The sequence below is a fragment of the Corvus brachyrhynchos genome, unplaced genomic scaffold (assembly GCF_000691975.1).
Source record: "Corvus brachyrhynchos isolate BGI_N302 unplaced genomic scaffold, ASM69197v1 scaffold23, whole genome shotgun sequence".
In the NCBI taxonomy this organism is placed as follows: Eukaryota; Metazoa; Chordata; class Aves; order Passeriformes; family Corvidae; genus Corvus; species Corvus brachyrhynchos.
The window spans coordinates 9907711-9923552 of record NW_008238983.1 but is presented as its reverse complement, the minus strand read 5'-3'; the positions used below and the strand labels follow the sequence as shown (position 1 = coordinate 9923552).

The window sequence follows — 15842 nt, the reverse complement described above, 5'->3', positions numbered from 1 at the left end:
CTCTCAAAAGCCACACAAGGTGAGAGGGACATTGTGTACTGCCCACTTCACCTGTCAACATCTAACTCGGGAACTAGGACTGAATGAAATTTTGCAGGAACAACTGCACTAATTTAGACAGTGCAAGGATGTAGATGCACAGAGAAAATTACATTAACGTGACTGAAAACAATCTATAGGTAGTTTAAATGTAATCAATACACATTCATCCTTTGTTTTCTTACTGGTTTAAATTTTTCCATTTCTCAGATCCACCTTCAACATCTTTTGAAATTACAGTGCCCCCAACTCATTCTCAGGGTCTTCACACACGAGAAGAAAATGACATTACCTTCCTTTATCAAAAGCTAATTCACCTGCCATGTTCTACTCTCTGGCACTGACATGTGTCATGAATGGGAATTTGAGTTTCTTCAAAGGAAAGTGCTTTTAGTAAAAAATGCCATATATGTCACTTCTATCACTTGAAAATCACTTAAGGTGATATGTATTTCAGGGGAAAACACTATTTTGAATCTTACAGAGAATAAAAAATAAAACTAGCTTGCTGTTTCATCAATTGAAGTTGATACAGAACAGGCTGGAAACATGTTTTGATACACTTATGTTACTGTAAGGCTGTCACGAAACTTGGATTTTCAAAACTGCTTTTCCATTCTCATGGATTTGAAAGTGCTTTAAAAATTACTTTGGCAGTTTCTGAAATCTGCATTTCTACCTTTGTATATTTTATGGAATATGTGACTAAATTATATGCACTTTTAGATCAGAACTCCAAATTTTCAAAAGATAAGTGGCACTTCTCAGAGAGCATGAACACACTGAGAAACAGAGATGAAAATTAATCCTAAATTGTTTGAAATGTCAATCTTCTGAGTGAGAAAAGCAGATACGGTTACAGTTTAATTGCTTGCTACCTTGTGCAGGAGAACAGAATCAAACAGAAATTGTTTATCTCAAACAAAATGTAAGGTGCAGGTCAGGGCACTTTCTTATGCATGAAATGCACATCAGTGAAGTGCAAAGGCACATCCTTTGGCTGTTTTTTGGTGGTGGTGGTGTTTTGGACAGTCACAATGAACCTAGGTTTTCCTGAGCCACCTCTACCAGATTTTGCAACTTTTATGACTTGCACTCAGTATTTAATCTTAAGTAATACTGAATGTGAATACAAACTGATAAAACCTACAATAGTTTAAGGTTTGTAAACCATAAAGCATTATATGTCATCATTTAAAATTACCACCAATATCTAGAGAAACTGTCATCGTGCAATACTGAAGATGATTCTCTCGATACCAGCAGTTAAAACAGAAACTTTACAGGCATTTCTGCACAGTTTATTCTACTAGAAGGAACAGCTGACCTATGTCTGGGTTGTGGTCAGAATTTGATCTTACTATCAAGATCAAGATCATCTTGATCTTACTATGACAGAGATGAAATGTTTCTTTGACTTGGCATTACAAGGAAAAACAGATCTGTGAAAGGAGTATCCCTCATTATCCTAGATTTGAGCCTGCATGCGGTTATTTCTGCTGTTTTGGGTGACAATGAAAAATTGTAGCGCTTTTTCACTAATTGCCCTTGCAAAATCTACTGACCTAATTAAAGGGGAGCAGGATAATACTTAGTTTGTATTACCAGAACAACATCTGATGGGATGCTGCTTCCCTACCTTCAGTCACACCAAAGTTGGCCATTGAGTCTCTGGCTACTTCTCTAGGTTCTCACACAGGACCCACTACTCTGTAAGATCAAATGCTTCAGGTGATAGAGATAAGTGGGATGAACACCTAGAGGTGCCAGTTTCTCATTACTGTCCAGAAGCCCAGCTGACTACTTGAAACACCATTTGTTTCAGATGGTTCATGGAAGAGGAAAATCCCTCCAAATCCAGATAGGTGTACTTAGGCAATAGGGAAGTTCAGATGTAGAAGAGTTTATTTAGTTTTGAAAGTACTAAAACTAAAATTTGGTACTAAAACTAAGAATTCAATTTTACCAACGCTGGTTTTCCTCCTAAATCTCTCCATGTGAGAATGTTATTTAGTAAGAAATGACTAAGGTTGAAAACCTTTTCTAACCTCTGTAACGACCAGGTCTGCTTGTCAGAAATGTATTTCAGGAAACAGAGAGCAAAAAGCATTGTGCAAGTGGCTCAAGGCACATGAAAAGTCAACATCTCCTTGACACAAGGCTTTTACACTGCAATGGAAAAAATACTTGACATTTAAATATTTATCAGGTTAAATTCTCAGCTAACGTATTTATACAACACTAGAAACCAGGGAGTCCAGATGTTGCCATTCAGGTGGTACAAAATATCAACGTTTAATTATTCTTTTACTAACTTTACTAACATCTTCCTCTTCATTGATACAGAGTAAGGAGCACAAGTTATTAGTGCATGACAATACGTTCAATTTTGTAAATCAACTTCCTCAACCTCTTGATGACAGCCTGTCCTCATTCAGGTATCTGTTTATTGTTTTGCACAGCTCAACGATCAAACACAAAAAATGAAGTGCAATAAAAACTGACACAAATTAAACAAATTGCAGGATACATTATGTCTTCACCTTCTTCTGAACAAATGCCTGATTAGTGCTTTCTGGCATCTTCTGCATTGCGAATTTATGTCAATTTAACATTCCAGTGACTAAGATACTTTATAAGTCAATTAGAAATTCAATAAAAAAATTCAGTGTCTCTCACTGTCAGCAGATGCATGTGTGAGAAACTCAGAAATGCTCACATCCAAAAATAAGAGAAAGCTGCATGTGGGCACTCTAAAGTGGGATGAAAGCTGCATATTTAATTTAGTCATCTCCCAACACATCTCCCCACATTCCCTATCAATGTACATTGATACTAGGACTTAGCTACTGTTCTTGTAACTACAAAACTGGGAACTCTTTTCACTTGGATTTATTACTAATCCTGAAACAAAATGCAACCATATTCAAGACAGGAGGACCCCATGTAGCTGTTTATACACCAGAAGAGCCATGTTCTGCTGTGAGAATGTAAATACTTGATTCTGATGCATTTTCAGCCTCACAGCTGAAAAGCAATCTTTCCAAGCATCGATATCACTTTGAAATAACGTACCCGGCCTTTCTTTGAGTGCAAAACTGGGCAAGGTGACCTTGTGAGGTTACTTCCAACATGAATTATTCTGCAAATCTAACAATTCATTAGAGTTGTGAACTCCTGATATATCTTTCAGTCAAACTGTCTCGAGTTTAGCAACAAAACTTTGAAAAAAAAACCAGGCATCCAAACAGACCCACATTGCTTATGAGATCACAAGACGTACACTGACAATTTACACACTGCCTAGATTTTTTTCATCACTAAACAATGGTGATATGGTAATACAGGGTAAACTCCATTTTATCACATTTTAGATAAAATAAATCATTTGCTGTCAGTCTCTCAATCGCCTATAATGGAGTCTACTATGGGTATCTTATATTAGACAATGAACTTTTAGACACCTAGCAAGAGTAAGCAGTTTCCAGCACCCATTAAGTAATAATTAATTGATATGCTATTGTTGACTTCTCTATATATAACTGCATTACCAACAGATGAATAGTGAAGAGAGGATAATTCAGCACTGACATGTAGCCCCCAACTCAGGAACAATTATTTTAAAATGACCCCTGTTACAGGCCCTGTTTCAAGACTTATTTCAAAACCTTGTGAAGGCAGAAGAAATTGTACCACTAACTTTACTTGTCCGAATCAAGCTTTTACAATGATAGCCACAAAAAGGATGTTTTAAGTTTTACAACACTTCAACTTATCCCATCAAACTCCAAAGAATCTAGAGCCCTGAATAGACACCTGGATTCTCTATATATTTTGGGGGCTTAGATATGTAAGGACTTGTTTTCTACATAGTACATAGTCAACAAAAACCTTTAGGTGGAACTATCCCCTTGTTTTCCAAGGCTGAGTGATTAAAATACTACCAGTCTCTAAAAAAAACCAAAACCCTTTTATTTAACTGCAAAAATGCAGACCAAGAGGCCAAGAGAAAGAATGGTGCTCTTCAATTACTATTATAATATTCCTCTTAATCAACACTGACCCAGAATAGCATTAGAAACCACTGTCAGGATAAAATGAAAGTGACAGAAAGACTTGAAGCACAAAACTGTGCATTGAAGTTTTATACGTTTTACCTCCAGCTCTGCATTCTCTCCAAGGCCAAACTCTGTGGACTTACCACTAAACAGTACTAATACAAATTCCAAATCTTCCTTCAAGAGGACAAATCCTATATTGTACATATGCTGCTTTACATGAATAGTGACAAATTTCTCATCTGGGGCAGTTTGAAAAATCAGCTTAACTTTTCTGAAAGATCACCTACTGCACTTTAAAATGCCACAGTAACTGCCATTTAAAATAAAAGGTAAATGCTATGCATACACAAGAGCAAGGGAAATGCAAATTTTGGAGATAAAAATTTAAAAACTTTAAACGGGTAGTCTGTACCTGCTTGTGTAGGTAGAATAACAAGTCACACAGTTTTCAATTAACTGTAAAATGCATAATCTCTTTTGTTAAAGAGGTCATGGATAGTAGCAGAGAAGAAAATGCTGTCTGTCTTTCAGATAAAAGAAAGATGAATCTGGCTTGTTTCCCAGGACTGAATGGGGAATCCTGATTTGGAAAGCCTTCTCACATGCAGAGTGGGCAGAGGGAATAGCAGGAAGGGAGGCTGCTGCAACCAGTGCTGGCTGGGAGACTCCTAAGGAAGAAAATAGAGTTCATCTAAAGTAGGACACAAGTCTACTGTGTAGACTCAGGTAACCCAGAGAAAGTTCCCTAAAAGTCCAGAGGACTGTGTGGAAGGTGTTTGAATCAGAAAGCCACTGAAGGTTGCTGGGGCAGACTGCAAGGAAACAACTCATCCTGCAAAGATGCTGTTTACCGGAGACGGGATTCTCTGCCCCACCCAGCTGATCCAAGTTTCCTCCAATTAAAGAAACTATATTAAGCTAGCTATTTCTGATACCATTTCAACAAAATGTGGCTTTAGAGAATGAAAGTCTGTAGATGCACTCACTGTAGGGAAGACAGTGAGACAGCTCTGGTGTGAGGCGCTGCCATGACTGGCACTGCCAGGAGCAAGAGGTCTGCAGGTAATCCTGAAGTTAAAAACTGCATTCCCAGCAGAAAGAGAAAAATGTCATACTCTCAAACTAAGGCACCAATGAGGAACACAGAAGGGTGGGTTTGTTATTCTACATTCCCTTCCTTAACTTTTTTTTCTGAGAGAAAGGGACAGATGACAAAGAGGGAAAGAACATGGGGAAGACACAACTGCACAGAGGTCATCAACACAGCTTTTAGAGGACCTGTGGGATAAAAGTGATTTTCTTCTGCCTAAGTGAACAGTCAAAAGCAAATAAAAGTCATTTTTGGTCAACTCAGTGGCATCTAGTGGGGCTGGGGAGAGAAGCTAATGGACCCATGGAGAAATTTAGCAGAGACAGAACCTGCTTCAAGGAAGGAAAAGACACCTTCCAAAATGCTAAGCACATGAATAGAAGCAGAAAAATGTTGGGGTACCAGAAGGACATAGGGGTGCTGTGCAGCCTAGATCACTGAAACGAAGGAAGAACAAAATAGGCAATATCAGTAGTGGATCTTTCCCTCAGCTTGGAGACAAAAAAGGCTGAGAAACCTTTCACTTGGGTGCTTCTTGGGAAGCAACAAAGACTGTGTACTATTTTATGCAGACAAGGGTCCTGAAGTCAAGTGAAAATTAATGTGGCCTAATCTGTAACCAGGAATGCACCTGGGCAGTGCGTTCAAGGAGGAAGACTGGGTGCTGCATTACCTATTCCAGTACTAAGTAGGCCAGATTTACCATGTTTTGAGTGCAGCTTAATTTTGGGAAGGAGAAAGATGAATACGTCCTCTGTCTCAGCCAAGGGACACATGACACATTGCAAAAGCAACGAAGAAGGAGAAAAAAGAGGGTCTTTTTAAAGACATGGAGCATGCCTGAAATGAAACCCAGGACAAGACCTCACTATAAATGAAGAAAATGTTACTATGGGGATGGCTCAGATAAATTATAAGAGAAGCCTTGCACCAACCTTTAGCAATATGACAACACAGCTGATAGATCTGTGTGAAAAACAAAACAGATTGGTCAATTCAATGAAGTCTGGAACGAAACTTCTGGCCATTTGAGAAAGAGGTCTTTTTGCTTGTTTTGTAGCTCAGTACAGGTGAGTCTGGATTTTAGCAAGCTTTCTGATGTATTTTCCAGGTGCCTTAAAACTGATTTATGGGCTGCTTGGCAGCAGCAGAATTAAATACATCATTCTCTGGCACATTTCAGTAAAAAAACGTCAGCTGGGAATGGAACGACAGCACCACTGAAAAGAAAGCTTTATAAAGGCATTAAAAAACCCCCAACCAACTCAATTCTAGCTATGTAACTTTACTATATACACAGTTGGAAAATTCTCCTTTAAAAAAGGTTATCTTATGGGGGAAATTCCAGCTTGTGAGGTAGAGTTTGTCACCACAAGAACCTGATGCACAAACAAAAATCAGAAAGAGAAAAGATAAATAGCATGTCGTTTCTGCTGAGGCAGAAGGATGCTTGAGGAACTACCCTGATAAAGCAAGCCCCTTTTGAGGCTTCCTTTGCATACCAACAGCTAAGGCATCCTGCAATACATGGAAGTGCCATATCACAAAAACGGATGGACTACAACACGAGTTGAAATCCTTGACCGCTGCTGATGTTTAGCATTTCTAAAAATCAGCTCCATGAGAGGCCCTATTTGCTAAAAAGTACTCGAGAACAAGAGCAGTAATGACCGCTATTACTGCTTGTTTGAAGTTCAGTGATGAAAGCCAAAGAAATGAAAATACAAAGATCACAGCTGAAATGGTCCAAGAATTATAATCATAACTCCCCTGTCATATTGGCATGTTTGGGCTGTTTTTGAGCTACAGCAAATTACCACTGCAATTATGAAGTACAAATTCTCGGAATAACCCTACAAATAATATAAATCAGAGCATCACTCTATAGCTGTTATTAGTTGGCTACATAAATAAATATATTAGGTTATTATTTTCAACAGACTGTTCCCACCTTTTTAAAATTTATCTTTGCTTTTATCATGTGTCCTTTAAGAATTTAATAAAATATTAAAATGTTGAGGCTGTGTAAATTTACTATCCATGATTTGCCCAGTATTTTGAATGCCACATCAGATTAAGTCAGTTCAATTTTACATGTAAAGTCTTACATTCCTAAATTAAATTTGCAGATTTGGGAACATTAGTACAGTGAGACACTCCTTCCAATATGAGAGGAGTGATTGCCTTGTTTTAACTTGCAGAGCGCTGCTGTAATGAAGCATTAACCCTAAGATTGCACTGGATACAAACAATAAACATTATGATCACAGTATCTGTTTGTATAATTCTGTAATTAAAAGCAGGGAAGAAATATGCTGCAATGACAACAAATCAACAAGTTAGGAAAAATTAACAGAAAATATGGTCTTAATGTACAGGAGTAGAAATAATTTTGTCACGATAATTGAAATAGTTAAAAATCAAGGAAGTACTTATTTTTCAAAGACAGAACATGAAAATAAAAGCTCAACAGTGTTTAGATGAATTTCAGCTAAAGAAACCCACCAAAAGCCTAAATTAAGAAATGTCCAATCCCCCAAGATGTGTGCTTACCATATGACCAGAATTCAGAGACAATAATGATTACACAAATTATTGTCCTTTTCCTTAACTGCATATTTGTTTGTGAAGCAAGAGTCTCCCAGTTCTCTTGCTGGAGCTACTAATCTGTCCAGTAAATTCCTGTAACCATCTTAAAATTTTTATAACTTTGTATTTCATGACTCCAAAGTTACTTGGAATAGGTAATCTGAGGATCAGAAGCAGGTGCTCTGCTTAGATCCTTGATCTGGAAGATGCGAGTGCTACTGCCAGCCTAGGAATGAAGTGCTGAAGCAGAACAAAGCCATTGCTTCTCTTACAGAGATTACAGAAAGAGAGATCAAGAAACATTGCATGATGTTTAATTAATTTAACAATTCCTTGATATATACTAGCAAGCTGTCACATAAAATCTGAATATGACACACTAGAGAAAAAATTAAAGAAATTGCTCTAGAAATGTGAGAATAGTTTTCATTGTGCTCATTCTGCCGCGAACTGAAAAAAAAATAATCCCCAAACCCACAGTATATATAGATTGTTTGGAAAGAACATACCTATTAACTCTTTATTTCTGACATCTAAGGCCATGTTTCGCAAAGCTGTAGCGACTGCACAAACCACCCGGTCATTGTCTATCCGGAGCAGTTCCACCAGTATTGGCAATCCTTTCTCTTTGCGGACGGCAGCGCGGATGTACACTGACCACTGCAAAGACACGAGGGAGACAGAGTGGGAACAAAGTGAGGAATCCACCACAGCCAGAGAGGCAGCTGAGCTTACAACAGAATAAGGGGTAACAGAAGCATTTGGATGCAAAACTCAATAGAATGGAAATAATTGCATTGATGATCCTAGGCGACCACTTGATTTGGCAATCTGCACTCATTTTTTTTAATGGTGACGGAGAAATTAAATGATGAATTGACTTCAATCCCAGCACACCCGGTTACATTTTCACAGCCCAAATCTGCAGACGACGTACTTTGCATCAGCGTTTTGTATGCAACACCTAATGATGCTTGTTTACTGCTAAACCAACAACATTTATTCTACAAAATATGTATTACAAAGCAAGCTCAAGAGGTCTGAGTATTTCTTTGTTGTTACCATAAGAATTATTCAGTCTACAAACATGAAAACACTATTATTATTTCTCTTGTGATTGTTAACTTGTTCAGAAGGAAAACTGAGGACAACTATATGCCTGGTTTTGGCACCTGTAGTGATCCTAACTGGAATACTATTGTACACTGAAGTGTTAGAGATTCCCTCAAGAGCTGACCTGAGGGTGGTGCAGGCCTGTGCAGTGCCTGGCTGTAGCTATCACGTGGCTGCACGATAAACCCAGTGGCTGATTCTATCAGAGAAGCCCGAAGGCATCTCCCACTTGACAGCTGGTCATGACACCACTGGCATGGCCTTGTCTTTGCATCAAAGCGAGCAGTATGTTCTCATGTAAACATCCTTTTAATTTGACAGCAGAAATGATAAATAGAGTTGTTTACTTCTAAGCAACCCTTTAGGAGCTCTAAAGATTATCATGCCAGCAAATAAAGGATCTGTGCAGTGTGCTGTGAGTAGGAGGTCCAGCCAGTGCTGTGCAACCTGGGGTTCCCAGCACATGAAGGGATGAAAGATCAGCTCTGCTACCCTCTTTTCCATTCTGCTGTTATCTCCAGCAGTTGCAAAACATGTAAACAACACAGCAACTGTGCCCTTGTGGGTTTAAAGTATATAGGTATTGCCAAAGTTAAGATGTTTGGACACCTGCAGGATTTACAGGTCTCTTCAGCATAGCCCACTTCAAAACACGCCGTCCCTAGGCATACATTCCTTTCACTTCATGATCTCTTCGCTGGAATTTTCATAAAGTTCACATTCATGCTTCTTGTACTGACAGTTGAAAGGAAATTATTGAAGCAGAGCGTCTCCCTCCTTTCACAGTGCTATGGCATGGATGCTTATCTTGCCATTGTACCTGGAAGGTGAAGACAAGTTCTGGAAGGCCTTTGCTTTCGAAGTATTTAAAATATTTTGGAAACTAGAATGATAAGCCTTAGGATTTTCTGATCCAGATGGCCCTTCTCTTTTGACAAAGACATCTCACTGTAAAGAATAATGACATTGCAACAGCATTGCTCCATAGCCAGACAGAGTAAAAACAAAAAAAGGTCAGCACATTCACTGTCAGCAGACCAACCTTAACCCCTGCATAGGGCCTCTACCACAGCTGAAGTGCTCACTTTAAAAGCATCTGTTTATATAATAGATACATGCTCTGAATAGCAAAAACCAGAATATATATTTATGATAAGAACAGTAGATATGGAGATAGACAAGAACTACAATGCTGCAATGTCTGGAGTGCCAATTCATTCCAGATCATATAATTCAGGGGAAATTGTGAAAAAGGAAAAGAAACCAGCATTTAAAGAACTTTTTTTTATTAATTCTCCTCTGTAGTAACTATGCATAACAAAAGCTAGTTGGCTGGACTTTGCTGTAGATGAAAGTGATAATGGTTATGATAAACTTTCTAGTCAGTTAAGTGGCACAATGGGTTCTCAGCATCCCTGAGCACAAAAATGTGTCTAAAGCGTAAATGTGCTGTCATTTTGTGCAGCAAAGCAAACAGTTTAGGGGAGACAAGTGGTAGCAGGACTCTTGGTTGATCTTATTTTATGCTCTCTCCTCCAGTCTCTTTTCTAGAACCAGTGTATAGCATGATCATCAGATAAAAAACTAAATCAGATCTTAAGGATCTATGAGTTTAACAGGAAATATTTTCTGAAAAATAGTTTCTTTCCTATACCTTGACTGTAATGGGATATTCAATATAAAGGATGCTATGAAAACAACTAACAAATCATCCTAACCTTCCTGCTTTAATAAATATGTATTTACCTGCCAGTTAGATGCATTCTCACCTGCAGCTGGGAAATGTGCAATACTTCTTTGCACTTAAAAAATGCTGTATTTTGTACATCTCTCCCAGGGGAAGCATCTGTTGTGTCTGCTGTGATTACAAGGTGACTGCCAGCGTGAGAGTTCAAGGTAGCAGTGAGAATATTTTGAGAAAGAAGTGAGCCTGTCTGGTTGAGGTGAGAGTTCAAGCTAGCTGAGAGTGTTCTGAAAGATGCTGTTGTTCATTGCAGAAGCACATCACAGATGTAGCATCTCCAAAATGGACTACATGGGGAATCAGTGGGGGTGTTTGTTTTGAGAGAAAAAAGCTTATCTATGTCTATTCAATACCAGAGAGAATCGAAAATGATCCTTTAGATTATACACTATGTTTTAAAAACCTCCATACTAAAACCTCAGTAAACAGTTTTCCTTTGATTTTTTTTCAGTCAGCTACCAAGGGAAACACAAGCACTTGTTTCATAAAGCCAGGTTTACAACAGATTTCTTGGGATGTAGTATTTTCATCCATTCCAACCCAAAAGTTTAAAAGAAACAAATTAGGGAATGTTTTCCTTTTAACCCTAGGAAGAGTAGGAGACATTGTCGGAGAAAGACTGAAATAGCTCAGTATGAAAAATATAAACCTCCTTTCTGAATAAATGACATGCAAGCCTTCAGGATCTGTAATGAACCAATTAATTTGATCACAACAGTAAAAAATACAGCTCCAAAGCTTTTACGGGGGAAAGATCCAGATATAATGTTTTACAGATGCACATATGCACACATACATATAAAACAATGGGAGGAGAAGTACAGAAAAGTATGTACAAAACCTCTCCTCTCCCCAGTGTACTCCTCTCCCTCCCAAGCTGTCTTTTTCCAGAGGATGTCATCCACTTTGGGAAATGTTCATAGACTCCTCAATGTGTGATTTGCTATCATTTCATTTGCTGTTTCAAGTCATGAACCTTAGGCAGAAAGAGAGAAATGCTTTTAATCGTTTCAACAATCTCTGGAGAACTTTCCATGTGGAAAGTGGTATGAACTGTCTGGTTCTCTTTCCTTAAGCTGCCAATTAGGACAAGTCTCTGCAAGCAATTACACTGCACCGTGTGGATTTCAGGAAAGCTCAAACTGAGATGCCTCAAAAGGCTATTTCATTCTTGCAGAGAATGGAGAAATTGATTCGGTCTTGTGTATACTGATGATCCTTCTGTTTGCCTAAAGCCATTGTGGAATGCACCTGCATTTCCACATTGTGGGTCAATTGCTAATACAAGCTCAGTGAAGTATAAAAGCAAAGAGATGAAAAATCATAAAAGAGAAAGGAGACAAAGGGTTTGTTGCCTATCAGTAAGTAAATGAGGCACTCTGCCAATACACTTAATCATCCTGTTGCTGCACAAATCAGTGGCAGTGTCAACGATCAAATAACTGTTCAGTTTGTAAAGCAAAAGCATTCCTGTGGGGACAGCAAATACTTTGGTGGGAACAAGCAGCTAGAAAATAAAATAAAATCATTATTGTTGCATCAGATTGAGGCTAAATTATCAGAGACAAGCACAGGAGCCACAATCTGTGCATGAATACACTTTACCAATAATGGAATTCAGGGGGAATAACTACTATACATCACTTTGAAGGTACATAGTAGAGCTCTATGTCCACTTTCATTAGTAGTTCCCTTTTTATTTTTATCACAGTAATTAGGTAGAAAAATACAGTAACCCTGAAAATTATTTTTATGTTTGCTAGCTATTATTATAAAGGACTATTATCAGAGATGAATGCCTCTAGGGATTAAGATTATACGAGGCTGAAACTCAAGAAAAGAGTAATTTATCTAGATAACACTTGTATTTTTCAGAAAAATTAAAAAGCATTTAGTCAGTTAACTCCTTTTAGTGTTTCATATGGTTTTCTTTATCCCCCTATGAAGCAGCAACACAGGAGACCAAACTGAACAATGAAGACATTTCCATCATAAAATGAAAAAGAAAAAAACTACCAAAATAAATCCCACCCCCAAAATGCAAGAAATAAGAACAACTGTAAACACTTGACGTTTTGAATGGATTTGCTTTCCTGCCATTGACATCAGTGTTCCCGAGGTAGCTGCAGAATATTTCATCAGATACTTCAGCTTTGACTAGAATTATCACTGTATTGGTACAGCTCAACACTGTGACCCAAAGACTGTTGGGTTACTGAATATTAAAGGAAACTGATGAGACGTAAACTACAACATGAAAGCTAAATCAGGGCACCAGGCATGACAAAGCAAACTAAATTACCAAGAGTACCAGGAAGATTAGAGAGACTTGAGGTCTGCTAGGAAAAGTTTAGAAAGAGTCTAGGCTAACAGTAGTAAAATTGCAGACCATGGAAGAGAACTGCATGTTGAATAATCAAAGATCAATAAGTAGTCGAAGATTAATGTTCCTCTCTGTTCAGACTCAATGTAATATACCTATCAGGAAAAAAAGAAAGTATTTTTACATTCTAAAAATACAGATCTACTTTACTCAAATAACTCTATTGGAATCCCTAAGAAGTCATGTGACCTGACAGAGAGCAAAGCTCTGAAATCCTGGTCATCTTTCTGCAGTTTCTGAAGAGAGCAGAAAGAGAGTTCCCAAGGACTTTCTGCCCCTTGATTGCAGTGTTCTGTTCTCAGAAATGATCCTATCTGGTAGCCTACCAGCAAGTTCTCTACATCTTTGCGTCAGGACAAGAGAAAAGTATTAACTGGTTACTCTTCTCTTGCTCCACAACCTTAGTCAAGCTTAAAGAGAAAGAAAAAAATCCAGTGGGTAAAGATACAAAGTTAAAAAAATAAATGAGAGAAAAAGAAAACAGTGTTAACAGAAGTTATCGTAAACAGGAAGGTAAAACTGATAAGGAACTGCCCTTGCATCTCATCATTCTTGTTCTGCAGTACAAGTAGGTACTGCATATCCAAAATGATCTGAGAACTTTTACAATCAGTTTTCCGAACACTGTAACTTATATAATTAAGAAAAAAAAACTTTGGGAAAAAAGTGACACATCTCATGGGAAGCAAACTGCTTATAGTAAGGGATCACTTTGAGCATGAAGCCACCATGAGCTACTGTGCTCCCATTTCACATACGGATGTCCATGCTTATTTCCTCATGATGTCCGTGATACAAGTGCTTGCAGCAGCAGATCTTGCTTCTTGAATATTGTCCTGTCCCTCCAATTTTGTCTTCTGTCCTATACAGCCAATATATTTTCCCTCAACAATTGATGCTCATCTATGAGGTGTTTCTATGCAGGTAAGAATTCCTGACAGAATAAAGCATTGGTTATTTAAAAAGTCTGCCTTTGTTGATTACATAGTATGCTACAAGTGGTCTTCTGCATCCTGCCACAGAAAGATTCATAATATTACTATTTTGGAGAAAATGAAAATAAGCTTTTTCACTTTAATGAAAAAAAACTTTCTCCTGGAACAGCCTGATGAAACTCCAAAGGGTTAATACATAAATAACTGGAGTCATCAGAAAAGTCTGACAAGGAACCCACTATGTGTCCTTGCCTGATGAGAGAAGATTGATAAGCTAGACGTCTGCTGCTTTAGAAAATAATTACTCATTATCTTCAAGTGTCTTGGATGGTAAGGAGCTTGAAACTCTTACTCATACTACTCTTTGAAGCAGCTGCACTGACCTTGTGTCTAAATTGGTTCCTTTTATGTTTTTAGTTTCTTTATCTAATAATTTACTTAATGGAGCTCTTGCTCCCGTGAGTCAGATTTCTCTAGCATGCAATTAACAAAATAAATGCAGTTGCTTGTCTAAGGAACAAAGACCAAGATAGCACCGAGCCTATCTCAAGAGATCAGGCCAATGACCCAAAAACCCCATTCACATGGGTATTGTACCTGTACGTTAGGGATCAAAGGCAGGGATATTCAGTTGTCTAACCAAAGAGCCTCCTCATTCCCTGCTGAGCATGACCAAACATGGAACAGAAAGGACAGGAGCTAGAAAAACCAGCCAAGGAATGCTACAGTCTCAGGAGACTGATACTGACTTCAACAGAGCAGCACTTGTTCCTCACGTTACAGAGCCAAAGGATAAGAAAGGAGGAGGGTCAGCAGAACTGCTACCTTGGACTTGCAGAGGCCAAACTCTGGGCTGTGTAGGAGACTGATTCACAGAGTCCCTTGGGAGACAGTACTGAAGGGCAAAGAAGTCCAGGAAGGCTAGACAGTCTTCAAGTAGAAAATCTTAAAAGCTTGTTTCTGTTGTTGACAGGAACAAATCATCCCTATATGTTGAAAGATGAGCTGGTGGAGAAGGCCACTGGCCTGGCTGAACAAAGAGCTTTGCTGGAGTTCAGGAAAAGACAAGGAGAGTTTTTACCTGCCCTTTGGAAGAAGGGAGCTCAGGAGGACTATTACACAGATGTTTTGAGGCTTCAGGGAGAAAATCAGAAGGGCCAAAGCCCAGCCAGAACTTAATCTGGCTACTACTATAGAAGACAACAAAAATGTTTCTATAAATACAGCATCAACAAAAAGAAGGCTAGGGAGACTCTCAATCCTGTATTGGATGCAGGGGGAACATAGTGACAGGGGATGAGGAAAAGGCAGAGGCACCTAATGCCTCCTGCACTGCCTGGAAAACGGCCCAGCGGAAAATGGCCCAGCAGAAAAGGACCTGGGGGTGCTGGTTGACAGCAACTGAACAGGAGCCAGCTGGGCCCAGGTGGCCAAGAAGGTCAAAGGCATCCTGGCCTGTATCAGCAACAGTGTAGAAAAGGAAGTTGGCCATCCTATCATTAAAGCAGATGAGGGAAGTTCATAAAGCCCGTAAAGTAACTGAGACAGAAGACTGAGTGCACAGAAGGGACTAAGCAAGGCCCAGAGCAGGTGTGCTACCTGTTCCAACGTAAGCCATTGTCTTGCCAGAAGAAATATAGCAAATCTTGTTTCTTGGTTTTAAAAGACAGGTATTGCCTATGTAAGTTATGATAGTTTTCTGTTTTTTTTTCTGAAGGATCATACAGATGAAGGGTTTTTTAAGGTATTTTTAAGGGTTTGACAAAGCTAAGGAAATGCTACTTGTGGTGACAACACTGTGTTATCAACTGCAAGTAATAGAAAAGGTAATATTGTAGGACCAGAGGCAATGGGCGATAACTGAAACAGGACTTTTGCAGAACAGCAG

The 15842-nt window shown here is 38.7% G+C and overlaps 1 protein-coding gene across 1 annotated transcript in view; it reads right to left on the bottom strand.

Moving 5' to 3' along the window:
- CTNND2 (catenin delta 2) overlaps positions 1–15842 on the bottom strand; it is a 656025-nt gene that overhangs the window by 61663 nt on the left and 578520 nt on the right. The window contains exon 16 of the mRNA XM_017738706.1: positions 8289–8439. Coding sequence (XP_017594195.1) covers positions 8289–8439 — 151 coding nt within the window. The remainder of the gene's footprint in view (positions 1–8288; positions 8440–15842) is intronic.